This window comes from Quercus suber, unplaced genomic scaffold (genome assembly GCF_002906115.3).
Source record: "Quercus suber isolate HL8 unplaced genomic scaffold, Cork oak 2.0 scaffold_36, whole genome shotgun sequence".
Classification (NCBI taxonomy): Eukaryota; Viridiplantae; Streptophyta; class Magnoliopsida; order Fagales; family Fagaceae; genus Quercus; species Quercus suber.
The window spans coordinates 147,054-167,670 of NW_027069501.1; the positions used below are offsets into that span (position 1 = coordinate 147,054).

Here is a 20,617-nt window from a genome sequence, read left to right on the forward strand (position 1 = left end):
ACAATGAAACTAGAAATGTGTAATTATTTTTTAAATGTGAAATATGAGGATATATGAATTGACGACACACATGCTTTTTTCAAACCATCTTGCTTTCCTTGATTATAATATTTTTAAAAATAAATCCTTGATTATAATTATGTTTTAGTTATTTACAATTGTTACTTCTACTTATTTTTATTTTTATTATAATAATAATGATGATGATGATGATGATTGTAGGGTCACAGAATTTAGCCCCCGAGGAGCTCACCTTAGAACTCTACAATAACAGTTTACACAAATTAAATATAAATAAACAACAAGGAATAAACACTCTATAATGGGAAACACAAACAATGGATTTCTCTGACCATTCCTCTAACAATTACAACTATAGGTGTTAATATAGGAAACTATATTGTTCCCGTGGTGACATCCTTGGTGTTACTCTTTTTCTCTTTCTATTTCCCTCCCCAAGTAGATTTTTCTGATCCTCCTTACTTTTTCTCCCCTCTTCTTTTAGAGCTTCAATCCTTACTCTTATCATTAGAGCTGTCATGTTGCTTACCAAAACCTCAAGGATATTTTTCTTCACTTTATCGGATTCCTCCTCTCCCTTATCCTAGAACTCTGACTTTTGGAGGTTGCTGCTACTGTTCAGGCTGTCTCACTTGTGTTTAATATGGCAGAGATGAGGTAAAAACCTCATCACTGATGCGGAAGTAAAGATCTTCAACCTTCTTGCATGTTCTCGAACCTTCCCATGGTTCCAGGAATCTTCTAGTGATCACACGTGGACCACCTACATCTCGCACCTTAGGTAAAGTTGTTCCTTATCGTCTCCACGGGAACTAATCTTTTGCGTCACTCATTTTTCCTGTGATGCTTGGGATAACCCTACTACTCTTCTTGCATAGTGCATTATCCACCGAGCTCCCCTTCTGGACATAGGTCAGGCCTTACTCTTTCTCGTAGCCCAATCGTAATTGCCACTATCACTCAATATAAAATGCAAATCCTCTTACTTGGTTGTAGCTAACTTATAAGGGTTACGATTAGATGAGACAATAATGTTGGAGCTAGGTAGGTGGTGTCGAAAGATTGAAGGTAAATAACAATGTTTTTTGTCATGTATATTTGATATATATCTCACTTGTGTTTAATATGGCAGAGATGAGGTAAAAACCTCATCACTGATGCGGAAGTAAAGATCTTCAACCTTCTTGCATGTTCTCGAACCTTCCCATGGTTCCAGGAATCTTCTAGTGATCACACGTGGACCACCTACATCTCGCACCTTAGGTAAAGTTGTTCCTTATCGTCTCCACGGGAACTAATCTTTTGCGTCACTCATTTTTCCTGTGATGCTTGGGATAACCCTACTACTCTTCTTGCATAGTGCATTATCCACCGAGCTCCCCTTCTGGACATAGGTCAGGCCTTACTCTTTCTCGTAGCCCAATCGTAATTGCCACTATCACTCAATATAAAATGCAAATCCTCTTACTTGGTTGTAGCTAACTTATAAGGGTTACGATTAGATGAGACAATAATGTTGGAGCTAGGTAGGTGGTGTCGAAAGATTGAAGGTAAATAACAATGTTTTTTGTCATGTATATTTGATATATAATGGTATGAAGGGCTATGGGTAGGTATATAAAGGAGTAGAAGTATAAGAGGTGAAAATGGTGAATTAAGATCCAAAGAATTTTGTATGTAATGATGCCAAAAATCGTTAGTGAGTCGCACGGTCCTCACATGCTCTAAACAGAACCTACATAACATAGACAAAGGAGACCTTGCAAAGAGTACCGGTGTGGTATTGACCAAATACCCTCTGAATGTTAAGCCAGAAAACTTTCAAAACTCTAAAGTGTCAGAGCAGAGGTAAATTATGCGTACCTTGGTTTATGAGGGTTTTGGGGTTTTACTAACAGCGTAGATTTGGCATTCGTTTCTTGGCGAAGAGGGCCTTTCCTTGTAGGGAAGATCCTTATAAATACACGTAATTAGTGGGATCCTTTCCTTATAGGGATTCCCTTGATTAAGGTTAATCGTGGGGTGCAAGATATTTCCTTGTATAGATATCCGTGGGGGTCAAGCAAGGCTATGCTGGACTTGTCATGCTTTTTATTCCCGTTGGCTTCTTTTACTCCCGTCAACCTCTCTCTTTTCGTCGGCTTGGAGATTCCTATCATCTCATGCAAATACCATTAGGTATTAAGGTGATGTCATAGGCTTATGGTGTTGTCAATTTCGTACTACTTCACACACGTATGAAGCTGGCAGGCTGAATGGAGTCGTTAGCTTCTTTGTATGTAACGAGTTTATTTCTTCCTAAAAAAACCCTTATTAGCTCCCAACTCCATGGCTCCGTCAGTCTTAGCTGACGGGATTGACAGGCCGTGGAGTGTAGCTTTCCTTTTACTATTTATCCGTTGAAAAAAGGGTGCTCATTAATGGCTTCTTGAGCATATTTTATTAAATGCTAGGACATGTGGCATAGGCTGGTTGGCCTCGTTTTTGAACAAAGGCGTCCCTTCATTTCCCGTGCTTTTTCACCTTATATATAGCTCACCACCTCTTCTCATTTTTCCTTATTTCATCTTTGCTTATTTCATCTTCGCTAATCTTAAGAGAGAGAGAGAGTTGTCATTTCATCACCTTTGCTACCATCAACTTGCTGATACTGTCACCATCACGGAATTGTCTATTAATTTTGTAAGTCCTCTTCTCTTTTCATTCCTTTTTTTATTTCCGTTTCTCTAGTTGGTCGTCACTTCTATGGAGAGACCCGTCAAATAGGTTCTTAGAATACCTACATCACTTATAGGTGAATAGATGTTAGGAGATAGAGAAGTGTTAGTGAGCAGTCGTTGTCAATCCGTGAGGGAGCGGGCTACGACGAAGTCTACCCGTTAGGTCATGGGCTTGAGGAAGGCTTATCTTGGTCCTCAGGGAGAGAACCCTCTGCCCATTCTTTTGTCGACGAAGAGAAGGATTATGATGGAGAGGAAGTAGAGGAAAGAGTGGGAGATGAGGACGAGTACGACAAGGGAGAAGGGGAGAATGAGAGGGAGTACGAGGGAGAAGATGACGAAGAAAAGGGTGAAAGTGATGAGAGAGCTCTTGAGGGAGGAAGTTTAGGAAGCTCAAGGGATGGTCATACGATATGGACAGTTAACGACTTCAAGCCGACGACGACAACTAACATTTTCAAAAATTTACGGGATCGTTACCAAATCCCTGATAACATTCCAATCCGTCTGCTTGGGAAGTTTGAAAAGTGCTACTTTGGGAAGACCACAGACGTCGGCATGTATGACATCATGTTCACGGCAACCTACAAGATTGAGATTACCATTGATGGCATTACACCATCAGTTGGCGATTTTCCTAGGTCTATCTGTTAGCCAAATTACCCACGATGCTTAGAGGATATTCATAAGGGCTGAAATCCTTTAGGGTCGTCTTAGTGGGGGAAACCGTCAGCTTACTCTGGACGAGTTCTTTTGGTACTACAGACCCCAACATATCTCCTCGTCTAAGGGGATATATCATTTTGTAGCGAGGAAAAAGACACTTAGGCTGGTGTCGGACATACCTGACTCCAATAGAAATTGGAAGGGTAGATACTTTTTTGTCTAAGGGACGGACTGGGTATGTTGTCGAGAAGAGTGGGAGACAGCGCCTGATAATTTTGACAATACTTGGAGTATTGTCAAGGATTCAAGTCTAGCATTGTCCGCATTTTCACATTTTCTTTATTTATTTGTTTAAATGTTTAACGTCATCTGCTTTTTTCTCTTTTTCAGCTATCATTCGTTTGCGTATAACTAACGAGAAGGACGCTTTCATCCGTGGGGTGCTTGAGATCCCTTTTGATGAATGGAAGTGTAAGGACCTGATCACCCTTGACACGTTGCGCGCCTACTGTAGTGGTCCTGTGCCGACGCCTACAGCCCATAGACTAAACACATACTTCGGTCGAAGTAAGTTCTTATTCCTTTGCTTCTTTCTTCCCATTGTCTTCTTTTCGTCTGCTTATTTAACATCTGTCTCTTACCCTTCGCAGAAATAAACGTTGCGAGGCAAAGAGTTTTAATAAGGGCATCAACCATGGCGTGCAAGCAGAAGAAGAAGGAGGGGGCCTCCTCATCAGCTCCCAAGGTCATCATCAAAGGATTGTCCAAGAGAAAAAGCGAGAGGAAGGATGACCGTCCACTCAAGAAAGGGTCGGGCACTCCTGCTGGTAACAAATAGTCAAAGTAGCCATCACCTCCTAAACCAAGCCATAGAGCTGGTAAGGGTTTAATGACAGTGACCGGTCTTATCACCTAGGGAACTGTTTGTCATCTTCTTACGCATAAGGAACATGTTGTTGACATGGTTGAGTCAATCATCAAGGAGACGGACTTGGACCCTTGTGCCGAGCAAATAACAGAAGACTTAAGGGCGTCAGGCCTCTTCGATCTAGCCAGGGTATGTTTTTCTCATACTTTGTTCCATTTCGTGTTTTCTTCCCTTGCTGACTATTGTTTTTTATTTCAAGCGTTGGTGCGCATGAAGGCACTTTAGGATAGGTGCGTTGCCAGATAGGGAGTGATCCGTCGGCTCCAGAGCATCAAGATATTCAAAATAAGGAGATGGATCAATACAAGGAAGCCATTTGCACACTTAACAAGGAGCTAACGACAGTTACTGAAAAATTGAAGCAAGAATCCAATCTCCGAGAAAAGGCGTAGAAGGCCAAGGAAAGCTTGGAGTTGGAGGTAACGACCCTTCGTGAGCAGACAGAGAAGGCCAAAGCCGATGTCATGGTGGATTTTAAGGCCTCGCAGTCTTTTATTGATGCATGCACCATCTACTATGGTGAAGGTTTTGATGACTACTTGAAGCAAGCTGGGTCCGTCTATTTAGACCTTGACTTGTCCAAGATCTCCATGGATGACCCGGTGCCGATGACTCTTTTAAGTGGTGACATTGTCAGTGAGGAGACTGATGACTCTACTTAGTCAGAGCAGGATCCAAAAGATGACAATGTGGTTCTTGCTCAACCTGCTGTCGAAGGACCCGTTACTTCCTTAGTTCCATCTGCTGATTCAAAAGATGCTGAGAGCCCTCTTACCTTTGACGCTGAGAACCCTTCCTCCCATGACACCCAAAACCCTTCAGTATGGTTTTAATTTTTTAACCTTTTTGTATCCCATCTTATTTTCAGACAATGTTAAGTGGCTTTTTTTGTTTTTGGGCTTTGTTGTAAACACTTCTTTTTAATTTATGGCATCAGTTTAATACTTTGTTATTTCATCCGTCGCTTTTGGTATGCTTTTGTTATGTGTTGATTCTTATTTTGAGATATGCGTATGTCTGTCCATCTTTATGCATACATGTTAGGATGTACTTGTCCCCTTAAGGACTTGGTGAATAATTGGGATGAAGCCGTCTATTTTGGTGTACTCATCCACTTATAGACTTAATAATGAACTTCCACTTATGGACCTAATAATGAACTCATCCACTTGTGGACTTAATGATGAACTCGTCCACTTGTGGACTTAATAATTTCAATGCATCCCCATGAGATAAACCCGTCCACTAGTGGACCTAATAATAAACTCGTCCACTGGTGGACTTAACAATTTCAAGGCATCCCCATGGGATGAACTTGTCCACTTGTGGACTTAATAATTTCAATACATCCCCATGGGATGAACTTGTCCACTTGTGGACCTAATAATGAACTCGTCCACTGGTGGACATAATAATTTCAAGGCATCCGCATGGAATGAACTCGTCCATTTGTGGACTTAGTCATAGATGTAGTTTCGTAGAGGCACATACATAGGAAGTCATATTTGAATAACTCCTCTTATTATGATAAATGTGTGCATAAGTAAAAAAATTGTTCTTGAAAGAGTTAAAAGTTGCCTTTTGGACTTAAAAAGTACTGTAGATAGTAAAAATTAACTAGAAGGAAGTAAAGTAGAAATAAGGAGTGTTGTTTTTCGTACCATTGTCTATTGGTAGTATTCCCTCAGGTGCTCCGTGTTCCATAGGTGGTGCAAATTTTGCCTGTCTAGGGTCTCCAGGTGGTAGGTTCCTTTCCTTTACCATGAAGCGATCCTATAAGGTCCTTCCCAATTAGTACCTATCACCTTTCTCAAGATGAGATCTCCAACCTGAAAGTCTTTATGCCTGACTCTTGATTTGTAGTGTTTGGCCATGAGGTTCTGGTACCACGCTAATCTTTGTTTAGCCGCTGCTCTGACCTCATCCACCAAGTCAAGCTGCAAGCGCATAGTTTCATCATTCCTACTCTCATCATGGTTTCCCACTTTGTAGCTTGTGCGTTCGACCTCAGCTAGGATGACGGCCTCTAGTGGTAGCTTTAGGAATTTTTTTTAGGGTGTTTCTTAATAAGCATAAATTACACAATCTAATAAAAAGAAAAATTTGTATATGGACAACAACAACAATAAAAAAACACACAAATACATAAAGTTTACAATTGCTTTCTACGTGATTTTCTTATCAAATATTTGTCCATAATTCTAGCAAAACAAGAAATAATAAACAATAAACTATCAGATATTAATTATTGTTGTTTAGTTGTTTCATTAATTTGTTTGTCTTTTATAAACTATAATTTGTTATATTGTTGTTTCATTAATTATAAAATTATTAATTATTGTTTAGCCTACCATAATTTAATTTGTTTGTCTTTTATAATGTATTGTTTCATTATTATTTAGCCTAACATAATTTAGTTGTTTAATTTGTTTACTAATTGTCTTCTATAGTTTGTTATGTGTATAATTAATATGTATAATGTAATTAAAAGTTGAGTGGGCCATTTTGGTACCGGCCTATTTCGATGTATCGTTTCAAAGTATTTCGAAATTCCTTAAAATAATATATATATATATATATTTTTTTTTTTTTTTTTTTTAACTTATGTGTCATTTTTGCTTTAACCCTTTTTCTCTACTTTCATACGTGCTTTACATCTTATCTCTATCCTGTCTGTTCTAGATTTTTCTTCAGATCACTTTCCTCTTTTCTCTCTTTCTATTCTTTCTTTGTCCTTATTTCTTAGTCACAGCTTTTCTTCTCTCTCAATGTTCTCCTCAGGCATCATTTTACACCGCCACCATGCTTCTTTCAACAAGCATCGTTCATCCCTAATAGCACCTCCATGCTCCTCTCTCAAGCTGCCTTTACCCAGCATAACGTCTCCTCACCTCCATTATTGATCTATATCTGCTTTGTTTGGATTATAGGTTTATATTTTCATTATTTTGTATGGGAAATCAAGAGTTTTTGTTTTAGCCCGGAATCTGTTTTTGGTTGAGGGTGTTCCTAATTTTTTTTAAGGGTAAACAAATAATTTTTTTTTTATATAAATTACTATATATAATTTTGTTTTTTTCCAGGTCAGGGTGTTCCTGGGAACACCCTGGCCTGAACGTGGCATCGCCACTAGTCAGATTAGTTTGTTTACAAAATATTTCTAGGCAATTAAGGAAAGTGCATTGTCCAAAATTAATAATTAACCTACCAAACTTTCCCAACTAAACAATTTTTCCTTAAAAAAAAAAGGGTAAAATAACTAAACAAGAATAAGGGGGTTCTAAAAAAAGGTTTAAAAAATAAAGTACAAGGGATGTGCAACTTATGTATGGTCTAATGGAGCTGCTCAAATCCATTTCGTTATTACATTTTTATACTTTATAAATCATGACAAATATTGTAGTACATTATGTGTAATACATTAATTCTTCTCATATATACATGGGTTTTATGTGCAAGATTCATATGTGAGTTCCATAATTACATGAGAGAGATATAATACACCATATACACTAGACATAAATACCTCAATGAAAAACACATTCAAAATATTGCTTTTGAGAAGTACTTTAATTTGCTTGAGTTGCTTTCTTAGATTTCATGTTTTAAAGCGCTTGTTCTATTTTCAAAAACGGATGATAATATGACAAGTTATGCTAGTGCCACATAAAATAGCACAACTTATGCCACAACTCGCCCACATGGCGAGTTGTAAGTGGTAGAGAGTATGGTGGGTCCACAACTCACCACATGAGCAATATGTGGCACAAGCATAACTCTAATATGGCACTTAGGCATTGGCATCTTAGATTTAAGTTGATTCGTTTCACTTAAGAGTAACGGCCCCATTGGCCATTTCTAGGATTAGGATCACATTTGCTTAATTAAATGTATGTGTATGTGTATCCCAATGATGAAAAGTTTAGTAATCTTAATATGGTGCATGGAATTCATTCCACAAAAAATAGAAAAAAAAAATGTGTATGTGTATTTTTTTTTTTCATTCTAGTAAAATTACATGTAGATTTTCCTCTTTTAATTTCAGAAGTCCCCAGTGTCTTTTGTTTATATTATCTCGAAAAAAAAAATCAGAAGTTAAATTCTTTTTTTTTTTTTCAGCCTTTTTATTATTTGATGTCTTCAAATATAAATGAACATTCTCTTTCGTATGAACCTAACACTATGAAAAATAAAAATGTACTGCAGAACTGTCTCCAGCTATTCCTGTAAAACTCTAAGCGGTAAGTGCCGCTACCTAGGCCATGATAAAGATGATGAGAAGGTGCTGCACGTCCATTCATCAGGTGTACATCATTCAAACTAGTACTATTTACTATTTACAGAACCCACATATGAGGCCTGTTTTACCGTAGTGAAAACCATGGTCTGTAATACAGCTTGGGAACTGCAATACTCCAATTATGGTAGTCCAAAGTGCCTAGAACTTTGCAACTACACCATCACAAACCTCTTCATTTCCTCATATTAAAATTCCCAAACCAAGACAACCTCAGTAAAAAATGGAAAGAAATAATATCCATTTTCTTTTCTACATTTTTTTAGTGAATCAGACACAAAGTAATGCTGCATAAACAAGTTTTAAGAGAACCAACTAAACATGAATGATGTTTTAGTGTACACCCCAATTCTCGAAATGTCAAAAACTTCTCCTCCTTCCCACAATTTCTCAGTACCAAAACTGTCTTCTAATCAAAGAAAAAAAAACAAGAAATCGTCATAATCAAAACACATAAGAGTAAGACTTAGGTGCAGCATATTAGGCTCCCAATTAAATTCAAACACATAACTGCATTAGATTTATTTTTTCTTAGAAAATATAACACTTTTTGTGCTTCAATGGTCAATGCAACCACGCATTTAAATTTAATTCGTAAACTTAATGTATTGCACCCAAATAGCTGTATTTAAGTTTCAGCTGATACATAAAACTCAAACAGAAAGTAACACACAAAACAATCTGCTATTCCTAAAAATTTCTCGGTTTCCTCACTTTAAATTTTCTCAACCACACCAATACCATCATAAAATGGTTATGCTTCTTGCCATTTCCTAGTCTTTTCCTGCATTTTATAGGGAACCAATCAGAGAGTAACACACAAAAAAAAAAGTTATAAAATAGTACAGTCAACAATCAAAACAATCATAATTATGGAACAAAAACCCTAAACCTCTGCTTATCCATCTAAATAGCAAGAAACAACAACAACAACAACAACAACAACAACAACAAAAAATCAAATCAAGTTCTAGCTACTATTCCTTAGGCCTCTTAGTTTCCTCATGTTAAATTTTCTCAAACACGACAATCTCAGCACAAAATGGAAAAAAATTCTCGCAATTTCTTGGGAACCAAATAGAGTAACACACGAAACAAGTTCTAAAATAGTACAATCAACAATCAAATCAATCATAATTTAGGAACAAAAACCACAAACCCACATGAAAAAATCATACAATAAGAAAAACAACTGCAAATGTACCTCAAAAGTGGGTTTAGGAGAAGAAAATCACACCTGAGAGTACTGGAGAATGTTGTGAGAGTGGAGGTGCGTGAGTGGAGACTGAGTGAGAGTGGAGAGGGTGCTTAAGAGTGGAGACTGAGTGAGAGAGGCGTGACAATGGAGAGGGTCTGTCTGAGAGTGAGAGGGTGAGTGATGACTGAGAGTGGAAAGGGTGAGTAAGAGAGGCAGGTCTGTGTGAGAGTGAGAGGGTGAGTGTGAAAGAGGCGTGAGAGAGGAGAGGCGTTAGAGACTTGGTTTAATTTTGAAAAAGCCCTATATGAAATCGAGTCTTAGAGACTCGGTTTCCAGGTGGTTGCCACGTGGAAGCCAAGTCTCTAATACTCGATTTCTAGGTGGTTGTCACATGGAAAAGCGCTAACTCAGAACATAGAAACACCAACTCAGAACATAGAAACCAAGTCTTTAAAACTCGATTTATAAGCCCTAAATCACTTTTAAACTCAAGATGTTAGTAAAAAATATAGTTTTGAAATAGTGCCTACTAACTATATAGTTTGGCAAACAGGGTTAATTGCCAATTTTGGCCTAGAAAGATTATTAAATGATTCACATTGCATTTGTAATATGTATAGATTAAGGAGTCCATCGCATAATCATTTCCACCAATTTGTTACAATGACAACAACAACCAAGACTTAGTCCAAAAACTTTGAGGTCAACTACATTTATTCTTCTCTGCAATTCTATGCTATCAAAAATCATAATCTCTGTCAGTTTTAGGTCTTCCTCAATCTTCCACTTTGTAAAAACTCATCTTGGCCTTTTGAACTAGTTAAATGACCTATTAAGAAAACATCATAAATTTCAGTTATGGTTGACTAATTAAGATGCGTCTCTATGGCATAAATAAGGCCCCCTATCCCTCTTCTATAAGCATTTAGTAATTAACCAAAAATACTTCTCTCACTACCATGTTAGAACACAGTAATTAACCAAAAATACTTCTCAACATAACCTAGTTACTGGGCTCAATAAATGGGCCACACCAATATTTAATCAAGTGGGTCAGCTTATATAGCTTTGAATAAACAAAATAACACTTTCTTTGCCTGGTTCGGCTTTTCTTGGGTCAGCATAACTAGTTACTGGGTTCACCAAACAGGCCACAATCAAAATTGTATCAGCTACTTGAAACTAATAAACCTTTTTTTTTTCTCTCATCTTTGCTTTTCTTCTGTCTTATTGTTGTTCGGAGAAACTGACCAAGAAAGATTGGAGTATTACTTGGCTATTGGCTCTATGTACCATGGCTTGAGGGGGGAAAGAGAAAGGGAAGGTAAATACTAAATAAGGACAATCTTAACTATTGAAATAGTTAAACAAATGGATTAATTTAGAATAAGATTCTCTTCCGGGTAGGTAGCTCCATTATGGCATTCCTAAAATCCTCTCCATTTAATTTAAAACCGGTGGATTAGGCTGTCCTTATTTCAATGGTTAATCCAAACTCCACCACTATAGCATTGGGGGTTTTAGTGGCTTTAGCTCTTGAATTTTTTTCTTTTGGTTACCTAGTTGATGGGAGAGGTTGGCTTGAAGTGGAATATTAGAAACTCAATACTTAATAGTTCCGTTTTATGTTGGATTATTCGTTGTTTGGTTGTGATTTTGATCTAAAATGGTTTTAGATTCCTGTTAATCTTGAAAATTAGAGGAATTTGTTACCCTTTGTTATGAAGACCAAAACAAATGAGTATTTGGATTTATCTGTTTCAGTAAGGCTGCTCCACTGGCTATGACTGAGATGCAGCTAGCTAGGCTTGTGATTGGTGGCTTACAGTGGGTTTCTGGGTGAAGTCAACCTACAAAGAAGAGTAGTGACTGCAACAGCGGTGAGTAGTAAAAAGTAAATAGAGCAGTGAAAACACCATATACCACCTTGATGATTGTGAGAAAGGGTTAATTGGGGAAGAAAATGGGGAGAGAAAGTAAAGGGAAAAAAAGGTGCTGGCTTATTATTTGTTTTTCGTTTTTTTAGACCAAGTCAAGATTTTTATGCATTTTATTTTGTTAACAAAATAATAAATAAATAATTAAATGAAGACATAAGTAAGGATAAAATTGAGTTGATTTTATTGAGAATCAAATTGAAGCAATTAATAATTAAGAGATCATTGAACGTTAACCAATAGTTAGAAGACTAAATTAGTAAATTTAACCTACAAATATTATATAACAAGCAACTATACAATGCAGCTCATTACTTAAGAAGGTACCTAAAAATTTCTTCTGAATCTTACTATTAATAAATATATGCAAGAATACAGTTTTGAGTAAGTGAACCTTACAAAATCCTATTGTAAATTTGGATTGCGATCGACCTAAATTACTCCATTAGTGTAAGCCAAAAATGTCAGTTGATCACCTCTTGACAAGTTCAGAGCCTGCAATGCAAGTCAAGTGAGTAGAACAAGAGTTAGCACTCATTATGCAGACATAAATACAACCATTTCTCCACCATGTCATTTAGGGGAGAGGCTTAAAAACTCAACCCGCCATGGCTACTCACTTGTGGGGGTTCAGGATTCTTACATTGATTGTTAAAAATAAAAAAGACCATAATCACTAGATAAAAAGTATTTTTGACATATGGTGAAGCTTATACTGGCAGTGCAGCAAAAAAGTAGCACTTCTAAAATCCTAGCCCAGCAATATTAGCACAATCAACAATAATAGTCCACAGGTATTGTTTAGACAGGCCATTAAAAAAGCAAAGCCATGATCACTAATTGTTTTTTTTTTTTTTTTTTAGAAGTAATAATGACCACTAATTGTAGTGAGAAAAAAAAAGTATTCATAAATTTTGTTCTTTACGGGCAACAAGATTCGTTTCTAAAACAAATTAAAAATGGAACAGGCTTGAAAATAATATGCAAAAAACAGAACAGGAATTATGTATTCTACAAGTAACAACAGGTCACCAGGGCTTATTGAAAAATATAAGATGCTAAACTGGATGTTTCATGTAGAACACTTTTGGTAGGATCAGTTTAACAGTCAAAGAATACCAACATTATAATACTTTTAGATAATTACTATCCAAATCCATAACAAGAAGCTAAGGATGAACTAAAATTAAGTAGCTTGTAAACAAATTAATACTACCCCAATTTATTGTAATATTAATTCACACTGACAAAAAAGTTGCACCATTAATGAGGTGAAAAATTACAGTAAATCTAAGTAATACTATAAGAATACCAGCATTAGCCAGAAGTTTTTTTCTTTACCTTTTTTGGTTTTGAGGTTGGTCAGGAATTAAAATAATAGTCCACATTTAAATAATAGTGATAATAATAATAACAATGATGCTAATGAAAACAATAATAACAAATAATATTAATATTAATAACTCACTCAAACTGAATTTAATCAGCTTACCTTTTTCATGAGAGTTGGTACCAAAAAGATGCAATGTATCCTCACTTAAACAACTAAGTAAACCTTGGCTGATGGCATGTGTGTACTTCACATCTCGAATAGGACGCTTTTGTGTATTAAGATGTTGAAGAACTGTTAAAGATGGCAACTCTTGCAAGATCAATTCACGCATAACTTCATCCCCAGATGCAAACATCTGGCCTTGATTTTCTATGTCTAAGATTGCAGATCTTATTGGTATTCGACTCTCATTCACATTGGCACATGCAGAACCCAACTTTTGAAAACAGTTGCTTCCCACTTCCTTGTAATGAACATCGGAGCCCTGAACTCCTTGCCCAATAACTTGGGAATGCGTTATTGAAGGTTGAGAAATAGCCATCTCATTCTGCATCTCAACTTTGGGATAATATGAAGCAACAATGTCATCACTGCTAGAAGAAAAAGAAAGGGATATACAAATTCCTTGATTAACCGATTCAGGAACCAAAAATGGCCTAGATAAGAATCAATTGTAAAATTGTTAGAATAAACCATCACATAATACTGATATAGATTAATTTTTAGACTAATAAAATAATAAGATAAATTCCCTTCATCAGCCCTCAAGAATTAAATGATAGAATACTATTTAAATTGTTTGGCCAACAGGGTGTGCATAACTCCATTTCTTATTGCAAAGACACTAGACCTTAGATGACTTGTGATGACAACAAAGTCTGACTATTTATACAAAAAAGAAGTCAGGGCCCATCAATAGACCATATCAGATGAGGATTTTGGATGCAATTAGTCAAAGGTTCAAAGTTTCTTCCCGAGTGAGTCCTGATAAAGCATTTGCCCAAAAAAGTTCTAATCAAGCAAAACAAGCATACATTTCTAAAATGCAAAAGATATAGTTTAAAATTAAAAAAAGAGGGGGGGGGGGGGTGGGGGGGATCTAAATGGATGCATGAAAAGACAAAAAGTTTTTATTTTTATTTTTTAATTTTATAGCTCTATAGCTCGATCACCACACTTCTGCAATTATTCAAAGGTTCAAAGTTTCTTCCTGATTGAGTTCTGATAAAGCATTTGCCCAAAAAGTTCTGATCAAGCAAAACAAGCACACGTTTCTAAAATGCAAAAGATATAGTTTAAATTTTTTTTGGGGGGGCGGGTGGGGGGGAACATAAATGGATGCATAACACAAGGAATAAGTGAAATTTGACAGTTTGGCACTCATAAGAATTTTTTACATTTAAACAAAAAAACTGCAAACTAGGACTTCCAAATACTCAAAAAAAAAAAAAAAAACTGAATTACACTCCTGCACCTTAAAGTTTGAAAATTTTCATTTTAGTACCATGTTTGATTCTGTTTTCCAAATGGTCCTCCCATCCATATCCATCACTAAGCTAGCCACCATTAAGTGCCAAATAAGTATTCTAGTCACTTGTCCACATCACCTTTTTTTTTTTTTTTTTTTTTGCCTAATTGGCCTAAATTACTAAGTCATCCAAGGGAGGGGAAAAGAAAACTAAAAAAAAATGCTAGAACAAAAAATAATGATGCTGGAACAAACTAAAACGAAATCAGAAATGCAAAGACAAAAGGCAAAATCGAAAAGCAAAGATACAAGGAAGAATTCACAGCAGCTTTCAATGAAATCTAAATGGCATGTGAGAGAGAAGTCTGAACATCACTAACTAGCCATGTAATCATCGGATTTTCTCCATATGATCATAAAAAGAGAATAAAAAAAATTAAAACCTTGCAGATAACATAAATGCATTTTTTTTCCCTCATACATTGGGATATAATGGTTGTGCTTCAAAAGTAAGTTTCAGTCCTTATGGCATGTGTGAGAGAGAAAGAGAGAGATGCCAAAGAAAGATTCCAAAACAAATAAAACATAGAAAGATAAAGGGGATGTTATATAAAGAATAAGAAAAATAAAAAGTCTGTTACCTAGCAAGATGTACTTTTTTTTAATGAAATATCTATTATCTATGATTAAAAATTACAAAAAAAAAGAGTCTACAACCTGGTTAAATGTAAAACTCCATGTATGTTGAATAAAATACATTTTTAGACATCCTGCATAGTTGAGGTTTCATCTTCTCTTTAACAAAATTTCTTATTGGTTATTATTTATAGTCTAATAACTCTGGTGCATGTTAAGAGAAGATAGGAAACATAGCATAACAGAAAGCAAGAAATGGCACACCTGTAATATGAAACTGCAAGAAGATCATTGTCCACAAAAAGTTGAGCCATGTGTTTACAAGATTCAGTGGGTACAAAGAGATTTGATACTTGACAGTAGGGGAAAGGGTATCTAAAACAATGAGAACATAACTCCAGTGCAGACATCAATGATGAATGACCTAACCATAAAATTACATTGGAGAGTGTTTATCTATTTATTCAACATACATGTGTACAATAATACATTATAAATACATAACATATTAACATGTACAAATCTGTATATATAACATTACACTTGAATTTCACAAGGCATATGTCTTACATTCTAAAAGATGCTTACCAAATACAGTTCTTCCTTGATATTGCCCACCAGCATTTGCTAATCTAGATGCTCTGCTCTGCACATCTCCTAATAAATGCTCCAAATCAGTTGTCCTCTACAAAGCAGAGTTTGAAACCAAAAGTGATAAAGACACACAGACAGACAAAAAAGGTAAACTCTATACCACCTAAACACTTTAGTAAGCTCTTTGCAACTTAACTGATGGAAATACTAACAAAGACCAGATTCAGCTTGCAACCTCAGTCCTTTTCATTTAAATACTGAACATACACCCAATAATCCCTAATATTATGAAATAATGCACACAAATCCTGGATAAATAAACAAATACATAGAGCAGACAACCACAAAGCTCACCAGAACACAAGTCTAAAATGCATATTGGTAAAGGTGGTCGAAACAAAATCAAAGGTATGACATAACTACTTCCTTTTTTTTTTTTAATCTTTTTGGTAAGCAAATAATCAGTTTATTAGAAAGAGGAGAACGCTCAAGTACACTAGAGAGGCTCCTAAAGAATTACATTCTTAAGTTTAAAAAATCAATAAATTCTGCAGAAGCAGTGAGATGAACACTGCCTAAGGCAAACATCAAATCATACAAAGTTCTAATGAATGACCGCTTCCGAAGCCTCTGTGTCACGTGCTATCCGAAATAATTGTCACGTACTATCTGAAATAATAGAGGAAACCTGTCCCTCAACGGCTGCCCCCCACACCAGGAATCATGCCAAAGCTTTATTGAAGTTCCCTTAAAACTAATGAAGCCAGCAAATTTATCCCATCTTGCCCTTATGTACTTCCAAATACTTACCTCATACATTCCTGTAACCCCCATCTGAACGCCAATCCCCCAACATACTGCCAAATTTAGTACACACCACTCTCCACCATAATGCCTCACTCTTGAGCATATCTCCAAAGCCATTTTCCACGATAAGGCCTTATTGAAATGAACTAAGTCTTTGACACCCAGCCGCCACTTTAAGGCAGATCACATACACACCTTCAACGTACCAAATGAAACTTAAATTCCTCTCCAATGTACTATGAATAAACAATAATGTGGCGATACTCAACAGTCAATACAATCACATCATCAGAAAATTCTTATCAATTTATCAAATTTAACCAAAATAAAATGTCTCTATAAACTCCAATGAATCCAAAATTCAAGATTACACCAATTTACCACTAAATCAATAATGTCGGTTGTGCATTATACTAATAGCAACAAAATTGTGAGTAACTGAAAGGTTGGAACAAAATTAGAGTAAAACCCTAGAATTAAAGGTAATGAAAATTCATCAAATATATATAGGGCTCAAAGAAGAGTAAGAATTGGGAGGCGAGTACTAACCAGATATAATGGTTACCGTCGGTGGTCCAAGCTTCCATACAAATAGAACAAAAGAGATTTCACTCCGATTCCACTCATTATCTTGCGAGCTTTCGACGCTTCCCAGTCCGTTCGACGAACAAGCTTCTCCTCCTCCGCTTGCATTGCTCATCTTCCTCCTCTTCCTCCTCTTCTTCTTCTTCTTCGTCATAATCATCATCATCATCATCATCTTCTTCTTCTTCTTCGGTTTCGGAACCGGAATCGACTTGTAACGGGGCAAGTTGATAAACGTTTTGGAGATAGCGAGCGTAGTCTTCGTCGTGGTCTGCCATTAGAGTTTCTTCGTGTGTGTCTGTGTGTGTGAGAGAGAGAGAGAGAGAGAGGGACTGTGCAAAAATTTTGGTCGTTTTGATTGGGAGTATTGGCGAAGAATAATTTAAGCCGTTGCTGAAGAATAGTTTTAGCCGACTCCTAGAGCGCCTCGGATTGGAATTCCTAGTCCGATTTAGACTTGACTTCAGGGACTGCGTCCTTATATATTGGACTGATAGGAGCGCAGTATTAGGCGTAAACAGAAGAAACGAAAAACACGATGGCTAAGGGTAGCAGGTTGAGACTCGATGGAAGCCAAGAAAACATTAAAAACAAAGACAGCGAAGAAAAGCCTATGGGAATCATGGAAATCATCCCGGAAAGCATCTTAATAGAGATACTGTCAAGGTTGTCAACAAAAGAGATTTGCATCATTCGGAGTGTGTCGAAAGGCATAAACAAGATAACAAGAAAGCCAGTATTCACAGCGAAACATGCTGCTAATGGCAACTTGGCGGGGTTCTTCTATCAGTGGCGAGAACCGCTTATTAGTCCTGACGATAGATATTACATTCATCACAAGTATGAGGATTATTATGATAATGAGTACAGACTCGTTAACGGTGAAGTTCTAGGTGACCTTGAGTTTATTCCCCCAGGACTAGGTCTAGGAGGCCCTGATGATGATGCTGTTACTCTTTCAGATCCTTGTTTGAAGTTCTTAAAGCAAAAGGGAAAAAATAGCAACGAAGTGGTGGAGATTATTGATTCTTGTAACGGTCTCTTGCTTTGTTGCACCTACCAAGGGAAAAAACATGTCACAACTTACTTCGTTTGTAATCCTCTTACAAAGGAACATGTCTGCCTTCCTTATCCGCCTGCTAAAGCTAAACCACAATCGCCATCCAAAAGCCTCACCTTTGCTTTGCTCGCAGACACAACCACCGACTGTTACCTAGGATTTAAGGTGGTCTGTGTTATTAGTAATAATCACAGACGTGTTGGCGACACCCAATCTGGATTGGTCATTTTTTCGTGGGACACGGGCGAGTGGAAGGAATTTGATGACGGGCTTCCACCTTTTGCTTTGTGTGAACAAAGCATAATAGGTTCGAAGGTGGTAATTGACAAGAAGCTTTACTGGAATTGCTTTGAAGATCACATTCTTGTATGCCACCTAAACAAGAAGTCATCAAAGTCAGAGTGTTGCTACCAGTTGATTGAGGCTCCGTGTTCTCTACGACAAGGAAGGACTCTGTGGAAAGCCAAGGACAACAAGCTTCTCTGCTATAGCCTAGAGGAGTTTGAATGTACGCTGTCTTCTCTGCAGTCTTTTTGGTCTCTTTGCTTCAACGATGAGTGGAAGCCAAATCAAAGTTGCTGCAAGGAGCTTGAGATCTTGGCCGAAGATGAGTTATGTGCAGCCACTAAGTGGATTAATAAAAAACGAGGGGGTTTCAAGGGTCAGTTTGTAAATTTTTTGGGTGAAGGGAGACCAAGAATATCAATCAAGGGTGAAATGTTCAAACTTTTGTGTACATATATATACAAGATCAAATTTTTTAAAAAGTTGGGGGCCAACCCCAACATGGTTCCGTCCCTGCTTGTGTTTGCAGCCTGGGTTTTGAACTTCATTTGTTCAATGATAAGAATCTTACTCATCAAACAGATAAAACAAGAATGAGAAGCAATTAAATTTTAGGAGGTAAAAAACTAATAAAGGTGACATCTTTAACATAGAACTAGGCAAAATTAAAATCTGGTTTTAGGATTTAGAGTTAAGATCTAGCAAATAGGACAATAGTGATGCAGATCCAATAAAGATGATATTTTTAACATGAAACTGGATAAAGATGTTAAATTGAAATACATAATCAACAAAAAAAAAAAGTTCCTCTGCAAAGGAATAGGACGATCGTGACAGCGTTTGTAGAGAAAAAGATGCAAAACTACATAAGAGAAACCAAATAAAGATGATATTTTTAACATGAAACTGGATAAAGATGTTACATTGAAATACATAATCAACAAAAAAAAAAAAAAAAAAAAGTACCTTGCGAACTAGATCTGCAGAGGAATAGGACGATCGTGGCTGGGTTTGTAGAGGAAAAGGAAAATCCGTGCTAATTGGAGAAAGTGGAGAAAGAGCAGTTTCAAAAGGGAGGAGCAGAGAGAGTTTCAAAAGGGAGGCGCAGAGAGAGTTTTCTACTAGACTTCGGCGCAGAGAGAGTTTAGAACAAAGAAGAAGAAACAGCATAAGATGATAGGTTAAAAGGGGAATAAAATAATAGTAATAAATTAAAATACAATTAAATTTAGGTTTTGTGGACTTTCAGAAAAAAAATTTACAAAACAAAACAAAATAGGTTTTATCAAAAAAAATTAATTAATTACGAGTAGGTTTTTGCGTGGTGGTGACACCTTGATTTACGTGTCGTGACCTAAACACCGTCGATGGATATGGGTCGGGTTGTACAGAATCCGACCAACAAGTCATTACCGGATCCCAAAACCAGTCCCAATTGGGCCAATCTCTTCCTATTCAAAAATATTTTTTGAAAACAAAAACTAAGTAATTTTTTGGAAGCCCAAATTACGAACCTCATGCGCCGGCCCATTGACCCAATTATTACAACGACTTACATAATTACAAGCAGTCAAACACCACAAATTCACTTTCCCAAAAAAAAAAAAAAAAAAAAAAAAAACCCATAGGGAAAAGTCTTTGATTACAAAACTTTTTACAACTTCTTCTCGTAGGTCTGGCGTGGCAGGGTGTGGTTGATAATAAAAATAAATAAATAAATAAATAAAAGTAAGTTAATGTATAAATGATGTTTAATCATTCATCGTGTGCCACGTCACAACTATAACACAAAAGTTGTGGAATAATCTATAGTGTTAGGACTACTCAATTCTTAAAAAGTTAAAAGTATGTGTTGGCTCCAAGTGTATTTGAGATATTTTGCTTTAACTCGTTATGTGATGATTGAAAATATCATTTATGTGTAATTTTAGTCACATTACTAATTAGGAGTGTCCAACAAAAACCGTGACCCGACCCATCATCATAAGGATTACACCATGGTCCATGGAGACACATGAAACTTTTCTCGTCACCACAAACATAGAGACACATGAAACTTTTCATTGTCAATTATTTTTCCTC

General features: G+C 36.5%; 1 protein-coding gene across 4 annotated transcripts; it reads right to left on the bottom strand.

Moving 5' to 3' along the window:
- Positions 1 to 8,926: 8,926 nt before the first annotated feature.
- LOC112032124 (uncharacterized) lies at positions 8,927 to 18,891 on the bottom strand. Of its 4 annotated transcripts, none has more exons than XR_010627944.1 (6): positions 17,155 to 18,891; positions 15,793 to 15,861; positions 15,469 to 15,628; positions 13,260 to 13,690; positions 12,167 to 12,262; positions 8,927 to 9,416 (listed from the first exon to the last, which is right to left on the bottom strand). XR_010627944.1 is itself a non-coding variant. In XM_065770777.1 (5 exons), exons 1-5 carry the CDS (start codon positions 17,363 to 17,365, stop codon positions 12,240 to 12,242), a joined length of 960 nt encoding a protein of 319 aa, XP_065626849.1. In that variant the 5' UTR covers positions 17,366 to 18,891; the 3' UTR covers positions 12,161 to 12,239. The 4 variants fall into 4 exon arrangements, 1 of the variants encoding a protein (XP_065626849.1); XR_010627942.1 differs by having other exon boundaries at positions 13,260 to 13,756; XR_010627943.1 differs by having other exon boundaries at positions 12,162 to 12,262; positions 13,260 to 13,756.
- Positions 18,892 to 20,617: the final 1,726 nt, after the last annotated feature.

Bases quoted from the DNA above. Each gene is read 5' to 3' on its own strand.
- LOC112032124 (XM_065770777.1), bottom strand. From the start codon at position 17,365: ATGATGATGATGATGATGATTATGACGAAGAAGAAGAAGAAGAGGAGG. The intron at 15,862-17,154 runs GTTAGTACTCGC...AGCATTTATTAG, and splicing joins GACGGTAACCATTATATCTG to GAGATGTGCAGAGCAGAGCA. The intron at 12,263-13,259 runs GTAAGCTGATTA...CTTGCATTGCAG, and splicing joins TACCAACTCTCATGAAAAAG to GCTCTGAACTTGTCAAGAGG.